General features: G+C 41.9%; 3 protein-coding genes across 8 annotated transcripts; 2 read left to right on the plus strand and 1 right to left on the minus strand.

Moving 5' to 3' along the window:
• The first annotated feature begins 2 nt into the window (after positions 1 to 2).
• Positions 3 to 11,008, plus strand: LOC108606877. 3 transcript variants are annotated; one of them, XM_017997400.1, is made up of 10 exons: positions 3 to 557; positions 4,873 to 5,560; positions 6,668 to 6,956; positions 7,010 to 8,755; positions 8,810 to 8,936; positions 8,998 to 9,638; positions 9,691 to 9,786; positions 9,843 to 9,977; positions 10,047 to 10,570; positions 10,637 to 11,008. In XM_017997400.1, exons 2-10 carry the CDS (start codon positions 4,881 to 4,883, stop codon positions 10,770 to 10,772), a joined length of 4,374 nt encoding a protein of 1,457 aa, XP_017852889.1. In that variant the 5' UTR covers positions 3 to 557; positions 4,873 to 4,880; the 3' UTR covers positions 10,773 to 11,008. The 3 variants fall into 3 exon arrangements, with proteins under 3 accessions (XP_017852889.1, XP_017852891.1, XP_017852890.1); XM_017997402.1 differs by having other exon boundaries at positions 4 to 557; positions 4,873 to 5,437; XM_017997401.1 differs by lacking the exon at positions 3 to 557 and adding an exon at positions 4,521 to 4,544.
• A 648-nt stretch (positions 11,009 to 11,656) lies between these two features.
• LOC108605079 lies at positions 11,657 to 12,484 on the plus strand. The gene has a single exon (XM_017994645.1). The coding sequence runs from the start codon at positions 11,657 to 11,659 to the stop codon at positions 12,482 to 12,484; it is 828 nt and encodes a 275-aa protein (XP_017850134.1).
• A 441-nt stretch (positions 12,485 to 12,925) lies between these two features.
• On the minus strand, positions 12,926 to 25,628 carry LOC108607139 (glutathione hydrolase 1 proenzyme). 4 transcript variants are annotated; one of them, XM_017997777.2, is made up of 7 exons: positions 25,613 to 25,628; positions 16,416 to 16,583; positions 16,215 to 16,318; positions 15,218 to 15,449; positions 14,700 to 15,110; positions 13,995 to 14,636; positions 12,926 to 13,581 (listed from the first exon to the last, which is right to left on the minus strand). In XM_017997777.2, exons 2-7 carry the CDS (start codon positions 16,550 to 16,552, stop codon positions 13,077 to 13,079), a joined length of 2,031 nt encoding a protein of 676 aa, XP_017853266.1. In that variant the 5' UTR covers positions 16,553 to 16,583; positions 25,613 to 25,628; the 3' UTR covers positions 12,926 to 13,076. The 4 variants fall into 4 exon arrangements, with proteins under 4 accessions (XP_017853266.1, XP_017853265.1, XP_033150323.1 ...); XM_017997776.1 differs by having other exon boundaries at positions 13,995 to 14,639; XM_033294432.1 differs by lacking the exon at positions 25,613 to 25,628 and adding an exon at positions 21,143 to 21,347 and having other exon boundaries at positions 13,995 to 14,639.
• Between the last annotated feature and the right edge of the window lie 764 nt (positions 25,629 to 26,392).

The raw sequence follows: 26,392 nt of genomic DNA on the forward strand, positions 1-26,392 counted from the left end.
AAAATTAGTTTATTTTTTTGTTGTTTATTTTAATTTAATAACAGTAGACTGTTGTGGTGCGTTGTTTAAAAGTGCGTGATATCTATAACTGATATATATCATAAAATAAAAAAGGTGAAAGAATCATAACGGTTTTTGTTAGTGCGCGGTTTTTATCAAAGTTATAAACAAATAAAAAAACATTCCTTGTACGCATTTTGTTGCCATTTTAAGCAATTGCATTTAGTGGAGCATTGCTTGTGATAAAACGAAAGAAACAACGCGCAGGGGTATGAAAATGATTCATACAAGCACAACTACGTACTAAAAGTGAGCGCAAAACATAAACAAGAAGAACAACAATAACAATTAAACGCGATCGTCAATGGGGAAAAAAATGTGTAGTATATAGCTGCAAGTGCAAAAGTACATGAATTGAAGTTGTTTTTGGTGCCGCAAGAAGAGTTTTTACTTTTATTTGTTTTTTGTTTATTGTTCTCAAATGTGTGCCAACGACAACAACAATAGACGACGTCTCAAAATTCGCATATTTGCATAGAAGAAATCAACAGTTTCAGGTAAAAGTTTATATTTGAATAATTTGCATAAATTGTTAACATTTTGTAAATGCCGCTGAACAAGAGTAGACTTGTCCACAAATAAAGGCGCAATATTGCGTTCTCGCTCGTTCGCGTTAGGCATTCGCCCGCATGTTTGATACTTCACACACGCCTTAAAATTGCATTCTCACACACACACGCAAACAGATGTAAATCAATGCGTGTTATATGCACGTCCGCTATGTGTGTGAATGTTAAGCGTGTGCATAGCTGTAAAGTTCATATTCAACTGTAACTGCTTATCGCTCCAATCGTCTATCTCACTTGCACTTCTGTCTGCTGCTTATCTACACCTGTTTGTCTGTCAACTCTTTGCATTTCTTCTTTGCTATTTTTTGGGTGAGAGAACCGTTTTCAAATTGTTTGGCAATTAAAGCAATTATAAACGTATTAGGTTTGATGCCGAAGCATTGACAGCTGACATACATTCTGTATATGTATAAGTATGTGTGTATTTAAGAGTATGTTATATATCAATAGTTCTATCGTTTAACCAATATTGCTTATGAATGATGATTAACAAGCCACAATAAATTTACTGAACTTATTTAGTAATTTAAAACAATCCCAGCTTTACACATACATACATACATATGTATGTATATATTTATATGCCCGCTGGTAAATGTCCACAGTAATAAAATTGTTAAATCAAAACGGTAAATAAGAATATGTATGCATGTGTGTTAGTGCGAGAGTGTGAATAGCAAAAATCTTTGTCATTAAAGTGCAGTTTCAACTGAAACTAGACAAACTCATAAAAAAAATAGTTACAGTCGTTTATTACGCTAAACAAAGAACACATGTATATATACATGTATGTATATGTCTGTATGTATGTATGTATGTATGTTGTATTTATGTAATGTATCAGCTTTTGTCAGCTAATCGAACATAACATCAGTTTGTGAGTGCACGCGTGCGCTCTTGCTCTCAAGCTCTCTCTCTGTCTCGCGCTCTCGCTCTTGCTTTCAACTTTCAATACAAGTGCTGTTGTTGTAACTGTTATGCTTATTGTCTGCGCAAGCGTACGTGAGTACGTGTGTGCGTGTGCGTATGTGTGTGTTGATCGTATAACAAAATCAAAAAAATGTCGTCAAACCACTAGAAAAAACGCAGCAAGAATAATAAAACACAACAAACTGACAATGCATTCATTCAATAAAGCAAATGTGCGTAATTGTTATGATAAACTATAATTTATCGATAAATGCATAGATTGCAAAAGAGCGCACAAAGTGTTTGAAATCGAAACATTTTTAAGCTTATGCAGCAGTTTTTTCTAAAGCACCCATGCGCTCTGTTTCTTTTATGCTCACATATTTACTTAAAAATTGTTTGTTTGTGGTGTAAACTGATACGCTTTGCTTGCTCAGTCTTTTTATTTTCATATTCCAGCAAATCAACATAAGATATATGCATATATACATACATATGTACATGAATGCCATGCACTTTATACAATTATGATTCAGCATTTGAATATAATGCATTATTATTAAATCATACCCAATAAACATTTGCGCAACTTTGTTAAGCACAGATAAGCGCAATAAATTTTGATAAAGTCTATAAAAATTAATTGGCACGTTTTAAGGTAATCGTTCTATTCAATCCTTAATTATGTAATAATAAGCAAAAGTTAAAGCTCTTTTATTAAATAAATATATACAGCGCATAGCAGGACAAATGATTCATAGCCAGGCCTTGCGGCAAGTACAAGAATGATTTATTTATATTAAAGCAAACAATCATCATACTATGATATGTATGTTATATAAATTAAATATCAGCGACAATATTTTATTTGCAATAAATGACAAATATAATTTTAGCGGAACTATGCACAATTAGTTGCTATGAAGTATTTTATAATTATATTTTTTTGCAAACATAAATTACTTAATACATATAAAAATATAGCTGAGTTTTAAAATTCTATGACTAATGTAAAATTTTTGAAGAGCAACAATTTGTTTAAACTATAAATAGTAATTTTATCAACTGATACTGAAAGAAAATAATATAATATTATTTACACATTGCTGTCTGACTTTTAATATATATTTTTTATAATACTAAGTATATAGCTATATATGTTATATATTTTCTCAATACTTAAACCGCTGATAAGAACATAAAAGTAAAGCTGCTGATTTCGCTGAGTGCCTGCTACTAAGAATGTTGAGCTGATAACGCAGAGTTATATTTCTATATATATATCAATAATTATTTTCTTAAAATGCAAGTTAAGGCATTGCTTGCAATATTTTTAACCCAATGTATTTATGTTTTGCTTGTTATCTTTCAATTTTGCATTGAATTTGATTAATTTAAATATTTTGTAATAACTGTAACTGTACTCACTGCACTTTTTTAATGTAAGTAAATATCTATTTTTACTTCTTCTTTAAACAATAATAAGTGTCTAAGGTTACAGTTTTTGTAATTTAGCTGTTATTATAACTGAAATATATCAAATGTCAGGTTTGGTAATAGTTTTACTTAATAACCTTGGCCCAGCTAAAAAAGTCATTTGAGCATTGACGTTAACTTGACTCCATTAAAGAAACAAATAGACATATATCTATATATATAAACTTAGAAATTTTGCAGCTGTGAATTGTCAAAACAAAAGCTTCCAATGTGAATTCATCGAGCGTTCCATTCATGACTTTTACATGTCTCTATACCCATATGCGATTTATAATTGTTATTGTTGCTATCATTCACATTAAATGTGTGTGTGTGTGTGTTTGTGTGTTTGTGTGTGCGAGCAATTGATTCATACAACTATTAAGTGAAGCAGCTTTTCTATTAATCATCAGAGTCAACTAACAATAAGAGCGAGCAAGTGGGGGAGGGGGCAGCGGCTGAACTCTTCGGCTTCCTAGAAAATGCTCTACATGATGCCTGCTCAGAATGATAAATCCCACATTGCTGTTTGTCTCTCACTCGCTCTTGTTATGCATCTCTTTCTTTTCGTCGCAGCTGTGCAACAAATTGCCAACAACAACAAGTTAATTTAAAAATATTTACAAAATTATGACACAAAACAAAAGCGAAGCGCACTTCACTCTTGTTCGCTCAGTTTGAAGTGCCTCTCGACTAATGTTAATAAACATTAGCATAACAACATAAGAACTTCTACTTCAATAAATTTTTAAGTGACAGAGCAGGCTGAAGCTGAAGCAAGCCAGAAAAAACCAAAAACTTTAGTCAGAATCTTTTATAACTTGCAAGAAATTTAAAGAGAAAGCAAAACGTTGCTTGATTTTTCCTAGTAGAAAATCCTGTTTGCAATAAAATGTTAAGTTAACTTTTTGTGCAAATATTTGAGAAAGTTCTGTGCAATGAGTTTTCTTTATTTTTTTTTTGTGAACGGAAGTTATTTTATATAAAAGCTAAAAGTCGTTGAAAGCGTAGAAAGCAACGGTACAAATTGAGATGAGAATGAAAGTGAAAGGGGCCTAAGTGAGCATTTAATTGAACTTAATGATGTCTATGAGATCGATGAGAGGTGCTCTCCAAACGATTGTTGTTGTTGCTCTTTTTTGTCTAATTGAGACTCGCAATTGAGTTTGCAAATAATTTAATTTGTTGTTGTTTGTTTTTGTCATTTATTTATATTACAACGAGATTTCTAAAAGCTAATTTATCACTTTAAATTTTGATTTGAGACCTAATTACAACGGTTTGCGTTGCTGCTGCTGCAGTTGCATTTGAATTTGCAACAAGCGCTGTTGCACCAATAGTCGATGCAGCAGCTCCGTTCTGTTTAGAGTGGGTCCAGGTTGCTCGGAAATTCGAAATTGCAAATCAGTTTGGGTTTCCATATCGCTGCTGTTGCTGTTGCACGTTCGACTGTGCCACGCATTCAGCTGCAAGTGGCTCTTATATGCCACAGGTAGCAGCAGCAGCAGCAACTCCCTGACCTCTGTGCAGGTAAGCCGCGAATTGTGAGAAAACCCTTTAAGCCATAAACTCAACCGTCATAAAAAGTCGCATACAACAAGCGTAACTCTAATCCGAGTAGCTCTTTTATTATGATGAACTACTTTTGACTTTCAAACAAAGGGCAAACTCTTGCAACAATTGGAAATCGGTTTTACTTTATATACTATAATTTTTAAAATATATTTTAAGCTCATAAAATGTGCCCAACATTATTTTCTATAACTTTTGTATATATAAAGCTTTTGTAAAATGCAATTTTCCTACTCTCTCTCTCTCTCTCCCACTCTCGCTCTCTTCCTCATTCATACAACTTTAGCCTTAGCCATGGAGCAAGCCGCGCCACGTCCAGTGCCAGCACCACGTCGTCTCTATCCAGAACTGCGTGCGGCCAACTATGAGAACATTGAGCTCAATCTGCCACACAGCAGCAAAAGCCAATGCCAAAGCAACAACAACAACAATTGCAACAAGTTGAACATCGAGTCAAAGAATCTTCATCAAAGTTGCAGTGAGAAGAGCGCGCATCAGAAGCTCATACAGAATGTGGTACTGGAGCAGCAGCCCATCTATGGACCCGATGCCAATGAGAATGTGCCACAGGAACCGTTATATGCAACACCCAAGCCAGCGCCGCGACAGCGTCTGCCTCCAGAAGAGATTTCGTCGCCCAATCTGAGGCTGCGCAAGGCGCCCGAGGTGCCGGCCAAGCCGCTGAACATTGAGCTGGAGCGTCGACGCGCCGATCGCTACTCAATCTCCAGTGAATTCTCCACCACAAGTGTAGATGTGGGTGCTGGCAATGGCGATCTGGAGTCGCAGTATACGCCAAGCTCCGGCTCACTTAACTCGCTAAGCGGCAAATTCAATACACAATCACCCGGGTATGTAGTCGATGTCGACTCTGATGCGGAGCAGCAAGTGTTTGACGACCACGACCAAGTCGAGGTTCCAGATCAGGTCCCGTCCGACATAGAGGCAGACGATTCTAACGCTGACGCTGACAAGTAAACTTGAAACTTTTACTTTTCAAACAAAAAACCAAAACAACACCTTACACTTACTCTGGGTGTCTAGTGGGTTAATGCACCCCAATTATTATTCCCACCCCAACCCCACCACACCACACACTTACCAAACTGGGCAAGCTTAACTCTAAGTATTTGGGTTTCTCCAATTATTACTAAAACAACAACAAACATTTTGGTTATTGCAGTGTTTGCAAATTGTTTATATTAACCCCAATGCGCACAGTGGGCAAAGTTCAATTAGCTTGGCAGCAAATATGCAAAAAGTAAAACTAAACGAAATGAATAATATGCATATATATAAATTATTTCAAACTCTTAAGTATTCAAAAAAACATTTAGTATGACTTTATATATCACAGATTGCTGAAATAAACTCAAAGCAATATACTACCGATTTCATAAACATATATTGACTAAGATTCTAGGCAAAAAGACTTGCCAGAAAATGTTACGAAAATTATTAAAAATTTGATATTCATAAATTTTAATATAAACAGAGCTTAATTTGAACTTAAAAAAAGCAGCTGTAAATATAATATTATGCATAATCCTAATTTTCATGCCAGCAATTGTTGCCTTTGTACCACTGTGCCTGCTGTAGAAAACTTAACACTGGCTTTTGTATACGAAAACAAAAGCAATTTGTAGTGCAAGCGGTAGTTGGTTAATCTAATCTTTAAATATACATAGTTTGGGCAAATTTATGTTGTATAAAGTAAAAGAAGAAGCAGCTGGCGATGTTGTTGTTGTTGGACTTTTTCTCTTTTGGAGCCAGCAGCAATCAGTGTGCAGCGTTGCTTGACTGAGCAAGCAACTGCCAAATAAAATTTTGTTGCATTTACATTTTCCAAAGACGCCGCTCCTCAGCTGTTGCTCATTCGTTCATTCAGCTCTTGCCGCTTCGCTGCACACACTGATTTGCTGTCTATTCATAGACGCCCTTGAGGTCGACGCCAACGCATTAATCAAGTTCCTCAACAGGATCAACTTCTATATATATAAAGAAAAGCGATCAGTCGGCAATTGGCAGCAGCTGAGGCGACAGTTGAGTGTTTTAACTTTAGATTTGCTTCTCTTCCTTAGCAATCTGCTGCGTTCGCTGGGCAGCACTTCGAAGCAGCTGGGCGAGGCAATTGGCGAACGCGTTGCCTTCAAAGCAAAGGACGCCAAGCGGCGCCTGGACAAGAATCTAAAGAGTTCCAGCGAAGCGCTAAGCAATCTACGACAAGCAGCAGGCAAACGCTTTGGCTCCAACTTTACGCTCACCAAACGGGACAAGGACAAAGTGCAGACGCGCGAGCCCATGCAGCGCGGCGAGCACGCACAGCTCATGGAGCGACCTATGACCATGCCCAATACGGATGTGTTCAAGGTGAGTTGGTCAGCACACCTTTTGTTTATATTTATTTATCCAAGAGATTGCAGGGCATACAGTTCAGCAGCCCGCTGCAGCGGCTTGAGCGCCAGCAGGATCTCAGCTGCAGCCAGGAGCAGGCGCACTCAGCGGAGTCGGAGACTAACTATGAAGTGCCGCAGCAGAGCAAGCCAGCAAAGCCGCCCAGCTACGATGAGGCGCTGCGTGCGCGTCCGCTGGAGACCGCCAGCAGCGATTCGACGGGCGAGGAGCTGCCCATGCCGAACTTTCCAGCGCCGCGTCTATCGCAACAGCTGGACGCATTGCAGGTGCAGGCGCAGGCGCCGGCGCGTGTAAAGCGACGCAAGCACTACGAGCACATTCAGCTGCGTCGCCAGCTGGACTCGGCGCAGCTGCAGCAGCTCAACCTGGAAGCGGCTGATGCCGAGCGGCTGCAGTCGCTGCAGCTGAGCGCCAGCAATGCAGCAGCAGAGGCAACAACGCCGCAGCCAGCGCGCAGCGATAGTTGGGAGTTCCAAGCTACTGGCGTGGATGAGCAGCAGCAGCAGCAGCAGGAGCTGGAAGATGAGCTCGACTCGTCGGCAGAGGAGCCGCTGTATGCCAATCAGGAGGCCACCTATGGCAAGCTGTTTGAAAGTCGCAGCAAGCTGCTGACGCCGCAGCTGGAGCTGGCCTGCATTAGCGAGGATGCAGAGCTGGAGGGCGCTGTGGGCGGACTGCCGCTGGAGCTGATTGAGGAGTTCGATCCGCTGAGCAGCAAATGCTCGACGCTGGCGCGCTCCAACAAAAGCAATGAGCTGCTGCTGCTGGAGCATCTGCTGGAGGAGGATACCTATGGCAGCATAAAGCGTGAGCAGGACGATGTCAGCATGTGCACCTCCGAGGAGGAAGCAACACGGCTAACGCAAGCAGCACAGGAGGAGCAAGAGCAGGATAAGACAGAAGTTAAGCAGCAGCTGGAGCAGGAGGAGGCTGCGCAAGTGGTGGACTTGGCACGCAATCGCACCAATTGGTTTGTCAACGATGCCAAGACGCCCATTGAAGGCGACAGCCCGCCGACGTATCTGGAGGCCATAGGTGAACCCATTGGAGCAGCAGCAGCAGCAGCAGCTGCTGTGCCGCCCACTGCCGCCGCCGCCGCCGCCGAATCACGCAATACGCTTAGCTCACGTCTACGCCAGACCATGAACGCCTTCTCCAATGTCAAACTGCGCATGGACGCAATGAAGCGTCGCGCCAGCTTCAAGGCGCGCCAGTCGGAAGTGAAGCATACGCTGCAAATGGTGCCACGGCCCACGCTCTCGCCCTGCCTCGTGCGCTACGAGGGGCCGCTGGTGCGCTTCCCCTCCGGCGTGGTCGAGGATATACTCAAGGAAATGCAGAACCGCAAGGCCATTCTGCGCGATCGTCAGTTCCAAACGTTTCTGGATCAGGAGATGAAAACGCCCAAGGAGTTTATACCACTGGATGCCATTACGACGCTGCAGTGCGTCAGCAACAGTCGCGTCACGGACAGCGCCACGCACTTTTATTGCTTCGAGCTGACCACATCGCAGCCCAAGCATGGCGCATGCTACAGCGCTGCCAGCGCCGACAGCATGTCCTCCAATCCCAATCTGCTGCTCACCAGCAGCGCCAGCGGCAATTGCAAGCAGCAGCGTGTTGCACATCTCTATGGCGTCAACAAGGAGTCGGAGCGCGGGGTGTGGATGCAAAAGATACTCGAAAGCTTGACCAACTCACTGCCGCTCAAATATACGTGTCACTACTATCGCGCCGGCTGGTGTTACCTCAAGGTAAGCTGAAGCTCCAGCAAGCACTGAAATTATAATTGCTATTAATGCTTGCAGACTTCCATAACATCCGAGTGGAGCGGCACTTGGCTGGTGCTGCGCAAGAGCCAACGACGTCTCATCTTTGTCAGCGAGTCGAATGGCAATGTGGAGAAAATGGATTTACGCAAGGCGCGCTGCATTGGTAAGTGGCCAAGTTAACTGCACAGCCCCAACTGCTGCATATCTCATATTTTGTGCTGCAGTGCTGAAGGAAAGCGACGAATCCATTGACAATCTGCATGTGGAGAGCGGCCCCATGCTGATGATTGACTGTCCGCCCTATGCTGTCTACATGGTCATGAGCTCGACGCGCGAAACAAAGATCTGGCGTCACATAATACGCGAAGTGGCGCATAACAATGGATTCTCGCTGGGCGAGCAGCAGCTGACGCGCTACGACGTGCCCGTCATTGTGGACAAGTGCATCAATTTCGTCTACATACACGGCTCCATGTCCGAGGGCATTTATCGCAAGAGCGGCTCCGAGAACTCCATACAGAAGCTGATGAGCGCATTTCGCGCCGATGCCTTCAATGTGGAAATCACACGCAACGAGTACAACGAGCACGATGTGGCCAATGTGCTGAAGCGCTTCATGCGCGACCTGCCCGAGCGGCTGCTGGGCAAGCTCACCGATAGCTTTGTCTTTGTCACCGAGCTGGCGGTGGCTACAGAGAAAATTCCCATCTACAAGGAGCTGCTGGCGCGACTCAGCACCATTGAGCACGAGACTTTGAGACGCATTGTGGGCCACTTGGTGTTCATAAGCTCGCAGCAGTCGAAGAACAAAATGAGCGTGCAGAACCTAACCATGATCTGGGGACCCACATTGCTGGCCAAGAAAGTAGGTAAGGGAGAGGGTGAAAGAGCGACAATTAATGCTTTTGAAATTGCAGAGCGACGAGCTGATTTACTCACAAAAGGAGGCGGATGTGCTTAGCGATCTGATATTGCTCTACAAGAATCTATTTCCCTGCAGCGTAGATGAAATGGTAAGTCAGTTAACTCAGCTGCCAGTAACTTGGTTAGACTAACTTTTCATTTGTAGAAAAAGGAGCAGGCTATGCTCAGCTGCCTGCAGAAATATTACGCAGCAGCCGAGACGCTTAAGGATGCTGTTAAACAGTCTGGCGACATAAAAATCTGGATAAGTCTCAATCCCAATCCGGAGAATACAACAGAGGTGCGTGCTCATTTGCAAACCCAGTGCAGCACAACTAACTCTCAACTCCCAACTCCCAACTCTTTGTAGGAAAAGACACAAGTAAATGCAACCATTTCGCCTACGAAAAGCGCCTATGAGCTTTGCCGCGAGTACGCAGCCAAAATGGGCCTGGCCACGCATCAGCTAACGCTCTATGAGGTCATACTGAACGGCAGTCTGGAGCGGCCGCTGCATCATGACACCAAAGTCTTTGACGTCATACTCAATTGGTCGTACTGGCCGGAGGAGGATCGCAAGCATAATTATCTGATGGTGCGTCCCTTGGAGCTGCTGCGCGAAGTGCAACGCGCTGTTAAGAATCTGGCAACAGTTACGCCCGGCAAGGAGCTGCGCTTTGCCGACTATCGCACCAAGAGCTTCAAGTCGCTGCAGTGCGAGCTGCGCGATGGCAAAATTGTCATCTCCAAGAAGGATAAGAACGACAAGACAACCATTGTGCGTGAAATCTTTCTGCATAGCTCCACAGCCTACTTGGGCTGCGAGCGCAAGCGCGACTTTCCCTGGAGCTGGGCCATCACCTTTGTGGAGCGCACACAAGCGCAGATAATGCGGTGCGTCGTCAAGCATTTCACAATAATTTCTTTATTTACTTATCTATTGTATTTGCTCTGCTTTAGTTCACGCGATGCGCCGTATATTGGACACGTGCTGGCGGGCAGCGAGTGGATGGATCGCACCATTTGGTACTCGAGCATCTGGTATTGTTTGCATGGCGACAACATCCTGCCGCCCGCTGAGATCATCATCAAGTGAAGCGGCATTTACACAATTTATTTAAATATAGCTTAAGTGCAATATATATTTTAGTTATATACTAGTTTCTATATATCAATGCCAATCCAATCAATTCATTAGCAATCGTGATAGTAAGCAAAATGTTTTTAAATTTAGTTGCCAGCAAAGTGTTAAGTGCAGCAGCTATTGTTTATATATATTAATATCTACAGCTATGGTTTATATATAGCAATATCTACAGCTATTGTTTATATATAGCAATATCTACAGCTATTGTTTATATATAGCAATATCTGTAGCTTTCTTTGCTTGCAACAAACATATTTCGAATCATTTCAAAGAATTTTTAAAACTTTGGCAAAGTTTCCACTCTTTTTATATAATTACCAAAAATCAGCAATTGTACTATATAATATTTAATTAGTTATATACACAAACTATGCCATTTTGTCTTCAATAGTTACGATTTGACAAGTTTACGATTTATATATGCATCCTATACTCAGCATTTGTTTGATTTGTAAATTGAATGCAATGCAAATTTCATAAATTGTGCAGACTTCATTGTTTTTAAAGACAAATGCTGCGTATTTGATATTTTTTATTATGTAAAATATGTTAAATTGCCATTAACATTTATTTGATAGAAACTGCAGATGTTGCATTTAAAAAAAAAATAAATTGTACAAATCATAGCAAACAATGTGCGAAAATCAAAACTACAACAAGTGTACTATGTACTTTGGAAAAGTGTTGTATATATTTAATATACAACTTCTTTTTGTTTAATTCTAGTAGCCTGAACTAGTTTTAGTTTTATTTTTCTTTGGCAAAAGATCTAAATTGTAATTAAGACCACAACCAACAAGCACAAGGTGTAAACGAGCTGAAGGATGCGCAAAATGATATTTCTAAGGAAGCGAGACAAGGAGAAGGAGAAGGAGCGCCAGGAGCAGCTGATACAGCAAATTGAGTCCGGCATGCAGCTGGAGCGGCAGGGCAATGTCTACATCTGGTGGCTGCCAACGAGCTTCTGTCAATCCCGTCATGGGCCCTACAAGCAAAACGGCAGCAACAGCTGCACACTCATCTCGCTGCTGCTGGCGTCCGGCATAGCCAAGCAGTACAGCTTTAGCAGCAGCCCAGCGCAGCTGCCCGAGCGCGCATTTCTGCTGCTGGACGAGTGCATCAATGGGGGCAATCTGGTGTCGCATGATCGCATCAAAGCCAATTTGAATACGAGCATACCGGATGCGATGTCAGCGCTGCGCTCGCATCCGCAGACAGATTTCGGGCTCGAGGAATGGTTCTTTGTGCAGCTGCGCGTGGACGCGCGTAATCAGCGCGAGCTGGCGCAGCAGGTCGCACGCGCCTGTCATGCCACAGTGCAGTTCCTGAAACTGGGCGAGGGTTGGGCGGTGCCGTCGCATCTCTTCGGCGCCATGGTCAGCGATGGACGCACTGTGATACTCTCGCTGGAGCTGAGCAGCAACGTGGCCACGCTGATGGATACACATAAGCATGGCCAGAAGTCGGGCGCGCTGCTGGTGCAGTCAACGCTGGAGCAGCTGGAGGAGCTGATGCTCTGGTTCATCATCATGCAGCGTCAAATCTTTGGCGGTCGTCCGTCCATACTGGAGGTGTCGTTCATCAGCTCCTTGCCGACCCTGGCGCTGCTCATTCCGCCAACACTCAAGCAGATGGCCAACAAGATTTGCCCACCCAGTTAGTGTGCTCACTCTCTATTGCTATCTCTTTCTCTCTCTCTCTATCTCACAACTTTGGTAACTTTCTTTATGTTTTTTTTCACTTGTTTAGTTTTTCCTGTTTAAATTTCAGTTTAATGCATTTTCATTTAACTAACTGTAATAAATTTTTAAAGAATGTTGTAAAACGTTTGTTTATTGTTTTTTCGCATGTATTTTTATTTTCACTATGTAATTATATAGCTAGATATGTATATATTGTATGTAGAGTCGGCGCGAAACTAAAAATGAATGTTTTGGTTTTGATTTTGTTGAAGTGCGTGAAAAGCAATTTGTTGTTTTATTATTATTAATTTAATAGTTATTCGTGTGTATTTTGTTTATGTAAAGTAGTAGTAGCATATAAATGTATATAACATACGATATACAGGCATACAAATATACTATATAGTAGTATATATATAAAAAAAAGACACGATAGACACGACGCTTAAATACTTTTAATTCTTTTTTTCATTTCAAGACGCTCAAAACTAATCTCACTTGCCGATAGATACGCTACAGTTTGTTACATATATATGTATATATATGTATGTGTGTGTGTGTGTGTGTGTGCTTAGTAGCCTGCAACAAAGCCTTGCTTACGATAATCAGAGTTGGCATAAATCGCCGTTGAATTGCGAACTATGGCGCAAACTGTTGTCGTCGGCTCCATTTTGGGAATCTCCTTTAGCGTATGGCCACGCTGCTCCAGCAGCTGCTTCACCCGCTCGTTCCACATCTTTGGCTCATAGTCAAGTGTATCGGGCTTTAGCTGATGATAGAAACGCGGCGCATCGACGGCCGTCTTGATGTCCTCGCCGAACCAAAGCACACGCGCTATGACCTCCACCACAGCGGGTATGATCTTACCCGAGCCGGAGGCGGCAATGGCCAGACGCACATTGCCCTCGGCGTCGGTGATCAGCATTGGGGACTGCGAGGACATCGGCCGCTTGTATGGCTCCAGGAAATTGGATGGCGATGGCGGCAGTTCGTCGTTGCGGGACTTCCTGGAGAAGTCGTTGAGCGCATTGTTGAACACGATGCCGGTGCGTGGGCCAACCAGCAAGGAGCCAAAGCTGTAAGTAAAGGAAATTGTAAATTTCTTATAAACGATATTGCAGTTTGAAGAGAATGAGTATTGATTGTTATTCGATTAAGACCTGGATTATTGTTTGAGCAAAAATAAGATTCTTACGATATTCGTTTGCAGTAAATTATTCGGTGTAGTATTAACATATCGTAAATAGAGTTAGTCTAAATTCAATTCAACTGCGAATCGAATATCGTAATTTCATTCTTACAAAACTGTAACGGAAATTATGAATTTCTTATAAACGATAATGCAGTTTGCAATAATCATTCTTATTCGACTGAGAATTGGAGCACAAATGTGAATGTTTTTACTCTTACGATATTCGTTTGCACTAAATTACTTCATGTGTCGCATCGAATATCGTAATTTCATGTTTACGATATATATTTTACTCACTAGAAATTGATGGAACTGGAGACGGCAACTGCATCACCATTGGGCGCCAGCACCGTCAGTCCCGAGGTACCGAATCTGTCATCCTCGGCGCTGAAATGGGCGCCATAGGCTTCGGGCCCATCCAGCACATGGCTGTCATTGATGAGCAAGCGCTGCTGATTGCCATACTCGGGATTATTGAGCTGACTGACCAGCTCGCGGACATCCACGAAGCGCTGATCGCCGAGCTCGCCGCGACGGGCAAAGCCCAGCTTGAGCGCCTCGCTGATGCGATGAATGGTGAGAGCAAGTTGCTCATCGCTGCCGAAATCCTCGCGCGTAAAGTTGTAGCCCTTGAGCACGCTGAGGACGTAGGAGACGACGCTGCCGCTGCTCACCGGCGGCACGGCATAGACTGTGTCCGAGCCCAGCGGCATGGTGATGGACAGACGCACCTCGGCCTGATACGCATCCAGATCGTCCTCGGACATCTTGCTGCCCAGCTCATTCAGATCCTCGATAATGAGCTTCGCCAGCGTGCCATTGTAAAAGTCCATGGCGCCGTTCTCGGCCAGCAGCCGATAGCTGTCGCATAGCGCGGGCGAGGGCTTGGCCAAGCTGCCCGCCTCCAGCGGTTCGCCAGTCTCGGCAGGCGCAAAGCTGCTGCTAAACACAAGAGTTGAGCTGAGCTGGCAAAGATTGGCTGGCTACGACTCAAATACTTACTGGAACTGTGGCTGGTGCTTGATCTTATGCCAGAGGCGCTTAAGCGAGCGCGCCAAGTGCCTGGACACCTCGTAGCCCGTCTGGCAAATCTCCAGCGAAGGCGTCACCAGCTCGCGCCACGGCAGCTTGCCGAACTTCATGTGCGCCAGCTGATAGCCTCGCACCTCGCCGGGCACAGCTATGGACATGGGACCGGCTAGTGTTGCATTCGGATTCGCCTCATACTCCATGGCGTCCACATAGGGCGCATTGGGATGCGCATCGATCTGGTGTCCCTGCTGCGTGGCGCGCTCATAAATGTTCATCAGCAGGCCACCACCAATGCCCATGCTCTGTGGCGTGGTCAGTCCATTGCACAGCATCATGGCAATCGTTGCGTCCACGGCGCTGCCATTGCGCTGCAAAATGTCGCTAACGACAAAAAAAAAAGAAAAGTAAGTAGCTTGGTGTGTATAATTTTGCGCATAACTGTAGCATTTAATGGAATTGCATTTGTATTTGTAGCGTGTGTTGCTTACGTGGCAATTTGACTGCAGATTGCAACGCCATCGGTGCAGACTGCTGCCTCCTCGTAGACGCCCAGCTTGGATTCAAAGTCTGTGCCCAGATACTCCAGCTTGGGATATGTGGTTGTTGGCGCTGCTGTGGTTGCTGCTGTCGAGGCGGCAACTGCTGGTCCGGCCATGATTGTGTCTGCTGGTGTTGCTGTTGTCAGGTCAGAGCTGCTGCTGTCGTCGTCGTTGGGCTCATCTGTTGAATTAAATGTATTGAGTGTGTGGCTTGTGCTAGCTTTGGTTGGTGTTGTTGTTGTTGTAGTTGTTGATATTGTTGTTGTTGTTATTGGAGTTGTTGTTGTAGTTATTGGTGTGCTTGTTGTTGTTGTTGCTGCCGCAGCTGCTGCTGGTGTTGCTGTTGTGCTAAGTATTGTGCTACTGATTGCTGGTGCTGCTGTGCTTGTTGCTGTTGCTGTTTCAGTTGTGGCTGTTGTTGCAGCAGCAACTGTTGCTGCGGTGCTACTAGTGCTGAGTGCAATTGTTGCTGCTGTGTTGATGTTGCTGCTGCTGCTGCTGGTGCTGTTGCTACGCAGTGGCGTCGACTTGGGCCAGTCTATATAGCAATTGTTGTTGTTGTTGTTGTAGTTGTTGAGATTGTTGTTGGTTAAATTGAAAATCGTTGCACACACGCACACAATTTGAAATAGAAATGTATGGTTTTGATTTAAACGCTAACGGATGCTACAAACGATGTATACAGGGCATATGGGCGTGGGCGTGGGCGGTGGGCGTGGCATGTTGGGCGTGGGCGTTGCTAGGCGACGTTATCATGCAATAAGCTCAACGATGCAACAAATACGCTTCAACTTGTTTGGTGGTTGGTTTTCATTGTGCGTGTGTATGCATATATATATGTGTGTATGTGTGTGTGTGTGTGTTTAATTAGTTGGCATTGTGGTAATGAGTGAGTTGGTTAGCGGAATTGTCTGTGGCATGCGGCTGCCTAAAATTTGCAACTTACCGCTAAAGCAAAGACTTATTATCACATAACTAATCAATGCAATGCCTATAAAACAGATCAGACCAATTGTGAGCTTCTTCATCCAGACGAGGACATTCGCACGCCTAAGGAATTTGCAAAGTGGGGTAAGTTTTGCATACAATTCAATTTATACAGCAATTGTTCGTCCGTCTGTCTGTCTGTGCGTCTGCTTACACTTACATTTGTTCACGTCGCGCCTCCTCGGCTGCGTTCGTATCCTGCATGAGTTCACCGCCATTGCGCTCCTCATCGTCGAGACCGCTGTGGGATTTGAGTGGAATCTTATTCATAGCATCCTCATTGCTGTGGTGCACCATCTTGTGTGCATCTGCTGTGGCGCTGCTGCTGCTGCTAGTACAAATATATATATATTTAATTAAATTTATTTTAAGGCGCGCGCTCAAAGCTATGCAACAGTTTTGGGTATGCAACAGTTTGGGAGCAACTGAATTGCCAACTGACAAGCAACGACGCCAAATCGACAATCAACAATGTTGCCAAAGCGCCTTGGCGCCTGCTGCTGCTGCTCGCGTTGCTGCCGCTGCTGCTGCTGCTCGCGTCATTGACAGCAACAACAACAGTGGCGACAGCGGCAACAATAAAGTCGCCAGCAGCTTTGATGGCCGACATTGATGGCAGGATGTGGTCGTAGTTGAATTGCTTGCATTGCTTTTGTATGTGTGTGTGTGTGTGTGTGTGTGGGTGTGTCTTGGCGCTATGTATACAATTGAAAAGTTTACTGCCAACGCTACACTGCAAGAAATTGCTGTGAGCAACGTTTACGTTAATACGAAAAAATTTTGCTGAAATTTCTCTCAATGCAAATTGATGGCCGACACATGCTACGCAGCTTTGCTTGCGTCATTTCGCGCAGTGTATGCGTGTGAACCGAAATGGGTCAGCAGACATCAGGCGACGTCAGCGTCAGCGTCGGCAGCAAATGTTGCATATATTGTTGACAGTCGCTGTTCAGTTATTATTGCTATTGTTAGTTGGCCATAACCATAATTGAATGTTTTGATTGGCAGCGCCAGAGACTCGAGCCGCTAGCCTCGTGGCTAGAGCAAGATTATTGCCCTGTACATTTGGGTTAATTGCACACTCCCTTTCTGCATTGAATCGTGCAACATGCGCCGCCAACTAAGGCACATGACCTGCCACAATGTGCTGTTAATTGTTCGCAACACGCAACTGCAACTAAAGCACATTTAGCTTGAGCTAAACTTTGCACTAACTAAATAAATAGCTGAGCAATCTCATAGTGCTAGCAATTAGTCAAATACTAAACTTAAACTAGGTCGCATCAACAACTAGGCAGGCGTCTCATAGTCAAGTCAATAACATTTTTTGGAAATTCTTGAAAATGCTGCAGCTAAGTGAGTTGGATGAGTCTCGCTTTAGATGTCGATCCAAATGATCCAAGCGCAGACACTGAATCTGTTTACTTAAAGGATTTGCAAGGATCGTTCGCCGCTCAACGCGAATTTTGAAAGCGAGTGCTGATCCAGCTGGTTACCTTAGCCAAGCTACAAGCATCAGGGCAAGGACAATGAGAAAGCAGCCAAAGACGCCGGAGCCGCTTGCAGAACTTCTCTTGACTCCGCTGGCGACTTCGACATCGGAGCTGTCTCTAATGCCGCTAGAGACTTTGGAGCCAGCAACGACTTGGGAGCCAGCAACGACTTGGGAGCCAGCAGCGACTTGGAAGCCGGCAGCAACTTCTGAGCCAGCAGCAACTTGGGAGCCAGCAACAACTTCAACGCCGCCGTCGCTTAGTACATTGCGTCATATTCTTGCATGGATGGGGGGATAGATACAGAACAAGATCTAGGACCTGCGTTGACGTATCGTTTGCTCTCATTGTTGTTGAATTTGTTCGTTTTCTGTGGGTTTTTTATAATAACAAGTGGGCGGGGCAAGCGAACGGCGTTTAAACTTTTACATTTGCGACACATAGATGGCGCTTAGTTTTGCACTTTTTTTTTTGGGTCAACTGCAGTTAATTGCACTTAATTTGTATTTAACTGCCACACAGCCGCCGCGTGTGGCAAGTGGCATGCAATTGAGGTTTATGACGCCATTGAAATCGACACGTGGCGTATGCGTAACAATTTGGCATGCCAGACACACAGCCCGCTCACCCACTTAGAGAGTCGAAACTTGTGTAGTCCACTAATGTCTACATATGAAATAAAAATATGTTTATTAATATGTGAACTACGTGATGAGCTTGCTCAAGTAAGTGGCAACTCCATAGCCAGCAGAGCTATTGACTGCCGATCGGGCAATCATATATGGCGCATTAATGGCGCGAGCGCTTTCTTTGATCTTGGCATAGCAAGCAGCTTTTGACAGTCAATAAAAGGAAATGGTTTCATTTGGGCCACACACACACACACACACACACACTCGCTACACTTACTATATATCCATATATATTTATTTATAGCAAAGCAGACAATTTTTTTTACAAAATTTATTATTTATAATATTTTTGCAGTGCTTACGGCTTTGGCGTCGAAAATTGGAAGCCCAATGGGGTCAGGCCTATCAGACAATTGTTGTATGTATGTGTGCATATATAGTTTACTATATAGTTTAACGACTTGTTGGCTGCTGGCGACAACAACAAACCGCAGGCAGCATAAGCTTCAAAATTAATTTGCATTTATTTTGCTTTGCAGTTGATAATGCTAATGGAGACAAGTGTAATCCAAACATATAGACAATGATCTAGCATTGATCGGCAGCATTTGCGTGTGTGAGCAGAGCGCGTGACAGTGCAAATTGAGTGGACGCCCCAAAGTTCAGGGACGCCAAATACTAGAACAAGCATAAGCATGAGCTACACTGCGAGAAAAAGCAGCAACCAGTAAAACAAGTGGAAATGCAACAACAACAACAACAAATCAAACAAAAAAGTAAGCTATGCTTTTATTTATTTAGAATTTTGTTACAAGCTGCGCATGCAACTTGCTGCTACCTCAGCAAAGTGTATGCCGCTTATATATAGATTTAAATTTATTTTAGCTAACAGCAATTCAGTTGTGCTGTTTAGTTTTTGTTGCTGTGCTAGACTAAATTTAGTAAGAGAGCGAGAGAGAGCGAGAGCGAGAGCGCGCGCGCAAGCGAATCTGCCTTAGATTGTAGACTATAGCTTATATATACGTTGATTAAGCTGTCAGCAATCAGTGCACAGTGTTATGGATATGTTTATGGATATGTCTGTGCCCCCCGCACCCCCCCCCCGACGCAGCAACAAACACTTAGCATTGCTGTTGATTGTTTGCTATTGTTGCTGCCATTTTGAGATGCAACTCAGACAAGAGTTTATACAACAAGATTGAGATTTAAGCTAACAATTGACACACACACACACACACACACACACATACACACACACACATTTGATAAATTTGTTTCACGGCAAATAGTTAACTAAAGCTACTACAGCAACAGTTGCAGCTACAACATGAGGGCGCTTATCATGCAACAAACAGCAACAAAGCAACAGCAACAGATAAAACAAGGACTGCCTCAACTATCGGCAACAACAGCGAGCCAGCTGTCAAATTAGCAACATAAAGATCGAAACTCTATATACACACATATAGATATATATATATATATATATATGTGTGTTTATCGCAGCTATGCTCGCTGCTTATTGTTGCTGCTGCTTGGTTGACAAACCATCAAGTGCCTCTGGCTTATCAGCTATGAACTCTGACAATACTTGACAAATGACTATATAATCTGGCATTATAATATAGCGGGCTAGGCCAAAGCAATTTATCAGTTGCTGCGAAGAGAAAAACTAAACGCACTAAATCCATTTCCACATACAAAAGGCCAATGGCTGGCCAAGCTATAAATTATGTTCAAGTTGAGTGCAAAATTCAGTTAAAAAAATTGAAATTTAATTTAATTAAAAAAACAGCCTAACAACAAATTGAGTTTTTGCTTTTTGCACAGTGCACAATGGTACCAAAGTCGATTTTTTTGGCATAAAGTTTACTAGTAAAGGTTGAAATTTGGCATTAACTTTATTTACAATATTTTAGAATTTTGTAATTTTTTCAAATTTCAATTTTTAACATTTTTTTTTGTTTTTTTTTTTAATTGATTGATCGATTACTGACTTTTATGAGCTTACAAAAATCCTAACATAATATTATAAATTGTTTAAAAATTATATTGTATGTGTGCTATATATTTACTTTAAGACTGCATCAAAATTCTTACATTGAAATTTCGATTTTATGCCAAAAAAAAATCGACTTTCGGACCATAGTGCAGTGTATACAAAATTGTTGAGCAAAGTTCGTTCTAACGTATTGTCTATTGTGCTTATAATTTGCGTGTTTCTAAATATTAGCTGGCCAACACACACACATACACATATTTATAAATATATAAATCTATATATTCATTTAGCTAGCAACATAAGTTTGAAAATATTTTCAATGCATTTCAACAAGTGTTTGTGTCTGGCATGCTCTCGCTCTCTATATATCTATATGGCTAGCTATATATGCTAGTATTATATATTTAAATTGCTTGGCCAACATTTATTAATTTACATTATTTTCGCTTTTTGTTGTTGAACTTGTTATAGTTCTTTTTAACTTGGACTTGGACTTGGACATTGTCACCATTTGGATTTGCTTGTTGCTTTGGCCCGCCAACGTTTGTTGCTATTTTTGGTATGTTTCTTTTAATTTGTTTGTCGCTCTTTTTTTTTGGGTGGGCGAACCAGGCGTGCCGCAGCTACAGCCCTAGACTCAGACACACACACACATACGCACACAAACTCTAAATTTGCATTTAAAAAACGCACACGCACTTTTAAAAAAAAAATATTTAATTTAGCAACAATTTAAAAAAAAATTCAATTCAATACATACTTGAACTTTTGCTTGCTGCTTTGCACTTTTCAAAATTTTTGTTTATTTATTTATTTGTTGCACCCAAAAAAACTGAAAAAAAAACAAAGCGCGCGTCTTTTGTTTGTAACGCGTCTAATTTACACAACACTTTTGCTTAAAACATTTAAAATTTGTATTTGTATTCAAAATTCATTTGTTTATAACAAATTCGCCTGCACACGTGTCTGTGTCTTGTCGCTGCGCTGGCTGTTGGTCAACTGAATTAAGAACGCAACGCTTTGCCGACAGCAGCAGCAGCAGCAGCGGCGGCGGCAGCAGCAGCAGCGCCAACGCCAACGCCAACGCTAGCAGCGACGCGCGCGTCTTGCTGCTGTTGTTGTTGTTGTTTTTATTGTTGTTATACTGCAAATTGTTATTGTTGCTTTTGTTGTTGCTGGCATTGCGGAAATCACGAAAAAACACACATAGGCCGAATTCGTCTCACGCAGCTGACAAATATTCAACACCCAGCCACAGCCCCTAAAGTGGTGGGGGGAGGCGTGGCAGTGGCCAGCCACCCACTGTGTCGGCAGCTCCATTAAAAGCAATTTGTTGAGAATGACAGTCTATCTAGTATATATATTTATATATAGACTAAACTAGCAGTTGGCTCCTAAGCGTCTTAATCAGCGCAAGCAGCAGTCGAGGCGCTCACCCAGCCCCAGTCCCAGTCCCAAGCCCAAAAACCTCTAAATCCACTCGTCGTGTCAACTGTAAATTGTCAACTGATAAATAATAAATTAGGCTTGCAACTAGCTTAATTAAGTTCTATATATAGCACAGTTAGTAGTTAAAGTGATTACTAGTCGCAATTAGCTAAATGGCAAATATATAGAGTTATAGCATTAAAGAAATTATTAGCAAATAATATTCATTGTTCATTTTTGCAGCTGTTTGCCTGTTTATTTTTATTTTTTAATATTTAAAAACATCAGCGATTACTTTTAATTATTTTTTACATGCAATACGCAAATGAAATGATTTTCTGCTGCTGACAATAAGCACGAACAAACTGTTATAACTGTTATAATAGCTGTGAATAGATAGGCAATCAATCAGGCTGTCATATTCATATTCAACTAAAGTTAGTTTAGCGCTTTTCGATTAACAAAACTCATAGAGTTTGTATTCTAAATTTTCTAATTTGTAAGCGAGAGAGAGAAAAATAGAGAGAGACAAGACAGAGAGTCAGAGCAGAGAGCCAAAGCAGAGGCTAGAGAGAGAGAGAGAGTGAGAGTTAGAGCAGAGAAAAGAGAGAGAGAGAGTGAATGAGTCAGATCAAAGACAAGAGAGAGATAGAGAGAGAGAGAGAGAGAGTCAGAGTAGAGCCAAGAGAGAGATGGAGAGAGAAAAGTGAGAGTCAGAGCAGAGACAAGAGAGAGAGAGAGCGAGAGGTCAGAAGCAGAGACAAGAGTGAGGGAGCAGAACAGAGACAATAGAGAGAGAGTCAGACCAAAGACAAGAGAGAGAGACGTAGTTAGAGCAGAGACACGAGAGAGAGAGAGGTACCCGCCCACCAAATGGAGCGGGTACTTGCCTTTTTTAGCGGCTTACTTTTTACCAAGATCCCCAGGCATCCAATTGCTCAAGACTTTACGAGCAACATCTAAAATATATACCTAGGCGATGGGTTAAATTAAAATTAAACTTTGATATCAAACAGAAGAATTACAAGTTGACTAGTGGATTGGATTACCCAGTGGACTTGACGAGTCGCACTACTCCATGGCCTTAGGCAGTGTCCACTGTCGAAAGTCGCATCCATTGCTGGTGGGCGTGCGTAATCTACGCGCGCGCGCGCTCTTTCTCTCTCTCTCTCTCTCTCTTTCTCTCTCTCTCAGTCTGCTAAGATGCGAGTCAGCGTTGCATGTCGATTGCATGTTGAGCAATGCAAAATGTATGTCAACCAAAGCAAATTGCACAAATTAACAAAACTGACCACAGCTTACAGTGTGGTGTATAACGAAGTGTGGAGTGGGAGGGGGCGGGGTGAGCTGTAAATAATTCAAAGGCAGTAGGCAAATGTGTGTGGGCGGCTTAGGGTCGCATATTAATCACGTCTATTGTTTATTAACAACAATCAGTGTCAACAATCAACTCTCGATCTCGATCTGACTCGCTGGTGAGCTGCACTTTCAATTCTCCCAGTTGTTTGTACTAAATACTAAGCTAGAGATTAAGCTAAACTAAGTCTGTGGTATGGCAGCAAAAGATGCAGCCTTTGATTTAAACACAAATTTACTGCCTAATTATTGTTGAATCAATTGCTATTGCTATTGTTATTATGCTGCTGATTGAGCGATGCATCAGTGTCCAAAACAGGTGCGTGCGTCATCGAGCGACGACTCGATGCAGCGTTGGTGGCAGTTCCATTTACAAGTTGCAACAGCAGCAGCAGCAGCAACAGTGTCGCCCACGCAATGACGTCAGCCGAAGGCCAAATGCATGTGCATGAGCATGAGCAGAGCGCGCTGCGCTGCCCTTGGCCAAGAGCTGGAAGCGAAGCGGGGGGGTTGGGGGGTAACAAGTAGCATTAGGTTAGCTCATAAAAGATTTAAATTTTTTTGGAAGCGTTAGGGCGAGAGCCTGGGCAATTGAACTTGTCGTCGTCGAAACAATTGAGCCAATCCAAGCAAGCAACAACTTTATTAGCAGTAGCAACAACTAGAGAGAGAGAGAGAGAGAGAGAGAGAGCGATAGAGAGGGAGCGTCGAGTGAGGGTGTGCGCATAAAAATAAATTGCGGCTTATAAATCGCACAGCCGCATGGCTGTCAGCAAGTCTACACTGAGCGAAACATGCAATTAGAATACACTCTAAACTAGCATGCAAGCATTGGCATACACTGAGCGAAACACACGCAACAGCATGCAAGTAATTTAAGTTAACAAAAAAATGTGCGCAAATTTTAAAGGCAAATTAATAACAATAATTTTGCGCAGTGTACACACAGACATAAGTGTTGCTTGTGTGTGTGTGTGTGTCTGTCTAGCGCACTTAGAAATTCACATTAATTAGCTTGAGGAAACAATTTTTAAAGTGCTCCACTTTTGCGCTTTCATGTGTTCCGTTTGCTCAGCCCCCATTCCCAACTGCCACTTGCCCCCGTTTTGTCAGTCACCTCCTCCGTACATCATCCTGTAACTATTTTGAGTTCTTTTTTTTTGTATATCCCCCCCCACCCCACCCCGCTCCGCTCCACTCTTCACTTGCTGACACACATTGTCGAAGGCATTCGCGCATTTGTTTACAATACTCTGCGTTTTTTTTTTTTTTTTTGGTTGCCACTTGACTTAACTCGACAACTGCTGCTTCTAGTTGGCCCCCACTTTGCCCCCTTTTTACGCTTTTCACTTTTGTTTGGCTTTGCTAAACACACATTGATAGATTAGCAGTGGTTTGGCCCCCCCCCCAACAGCGTCACGCCCTTTTTCGAGCAATTCAACCTTGAAATATCTGCCCAAAACTAATGCAAATAGCTTGGGCCATAAATATTTAACGCCAAACGCTGCTGTTTGTACAAATTTTATGCTCACAAGGCGAACTATTAAAAATTTGTTGTATTTATTATTGTCTTGGCACTTCATAAACTATTTACTATCTACTCGCTACAACAATTAGCTAATTTTCTATTAAAAGTTCAATTCATTTCAAAGCGAACGCACAAAATATGCGCAATTATTTATTATAATTTATGCAGCGCTAAATTTAATTATACAAATATATATAATTATATATTGTGGCCAATCAAACAACAAATAGTTTATTTACTATTCAATCAATTCAATTGATTTCAATGCAACTTATTTATACAAAATTATTCATTATAATAATGCATTGCTGTAGCTGTTGCTACAATTTAAAATTTATAATATAATTATTATACACAAATAGTTTATTTACTATTATTTTCAATTGAAATTAATCAATGTAACTTAAATGAGTCGAATTTATAAAAAATATGCAAAAATTATTTAAATTAATTTTATTGCAATTTTGACTTTATTAAATTTAAATATATAAATATATTATTATATTGTGGCACAATCAAACAAAATAATAGTGAGCACTCAACAACAATCAAATTCAAATTGATTTTTAATTAATGAAATTATATAAACATTATAATTATAATAATTATAATAATTATTATTGTATATTTAGCTTTATTTACTATTATTTTCAATTGAAATTAATCAATGTAACTTAAATGAGTCGCTAAACAAAATATGCAAAATTATTTAAATAATTTATGCAGCTAAAGCTTTTGCTACAATTTAAGTATATAAAATATTTATTATATTGTGGCCAATCAAACAACAAATAGTTTATTTACTATTCAATCAATTCAATTGATTTCAATGTAAATTATTTAGCTAAACAAAATTATTAATTATGATAATGCATTGCTACATATTGTTGATTTATTATATTTAATATAATTACTTACGTCTGGAGCGATGCCAGATTTGTGGCAGAGGCACCAACGCCGCATGCTGTGGAATGCATTTGCCTGCTTTAGTTTTGTTGTTGTTGCAAAGTTGCAAAAGATTTTTGAATACAGTTTTGTATGCACGCACACGCAACGCGCATAAATAATAAGAAAAACAACAACAACAACAAAAAGGTGAAAAAAATGTCTATCTTAACGGAACTGAGAGTTCAGTTGAGTTTACTTTGCTATTCGATTTGAAATTAAGCGTATTGAAGGCAGCTCGACGACGCTTCACGTTCAATCTCTGACTGAATTTGGTATTTAGTAGTGGGATGCTCACCACAGTGACCGCCCAAAAGCGACCAAAGTATTGCTATTACTAACACTAATACACATGCAGCCACGTGTGGCATGCTACACACTTGTGGTTGCTTTTGTTGTTCTTAGCATAAACATACAACAAAGCGAAAGTCATAGAAGGAAATTAAATGCCGACGCTGTTGCTGTTGCTGTCGCTGCTTTGGCTTTTGTTTAATTGTTTGGCTGTGCGTGTGTGTGTGTGTGTTAGTTGTTTACTTTATAGCCCACACTCACACATATGCAGAGGCTTGGCAGTGCATGTCATTGCTGTGCAAGCAGGCGTATGCGTAATATTACATTTTGCGCTTATAGCTTACAATAAGTTGCAAGATTAATTTAGCATATTTTAAATTTAAATTAAAAGTCTTACTTGGCAGCAATAAAAGCTGCACACTAAAGTTAACGAACTTTGCCAAAGTTGAATGAATAATGCCA

The sequence above is a fragment of the Drosophila busckii genome, chromosome X, assembly GCF_011750605.1.
Source record: "Drosophila busckii strain San Diego stock center, stock number 13000-0081.31 chromosome X, ASM1175060v1, whole genome shotgun sequence".
Classification (NCBI taxonomy): domain Eukaryota; kingdom Metazoa; phylum Arthropoda; class Insecta; order Diptera; family Drosophilidae; genus Drosophila; species Drosophila busckii.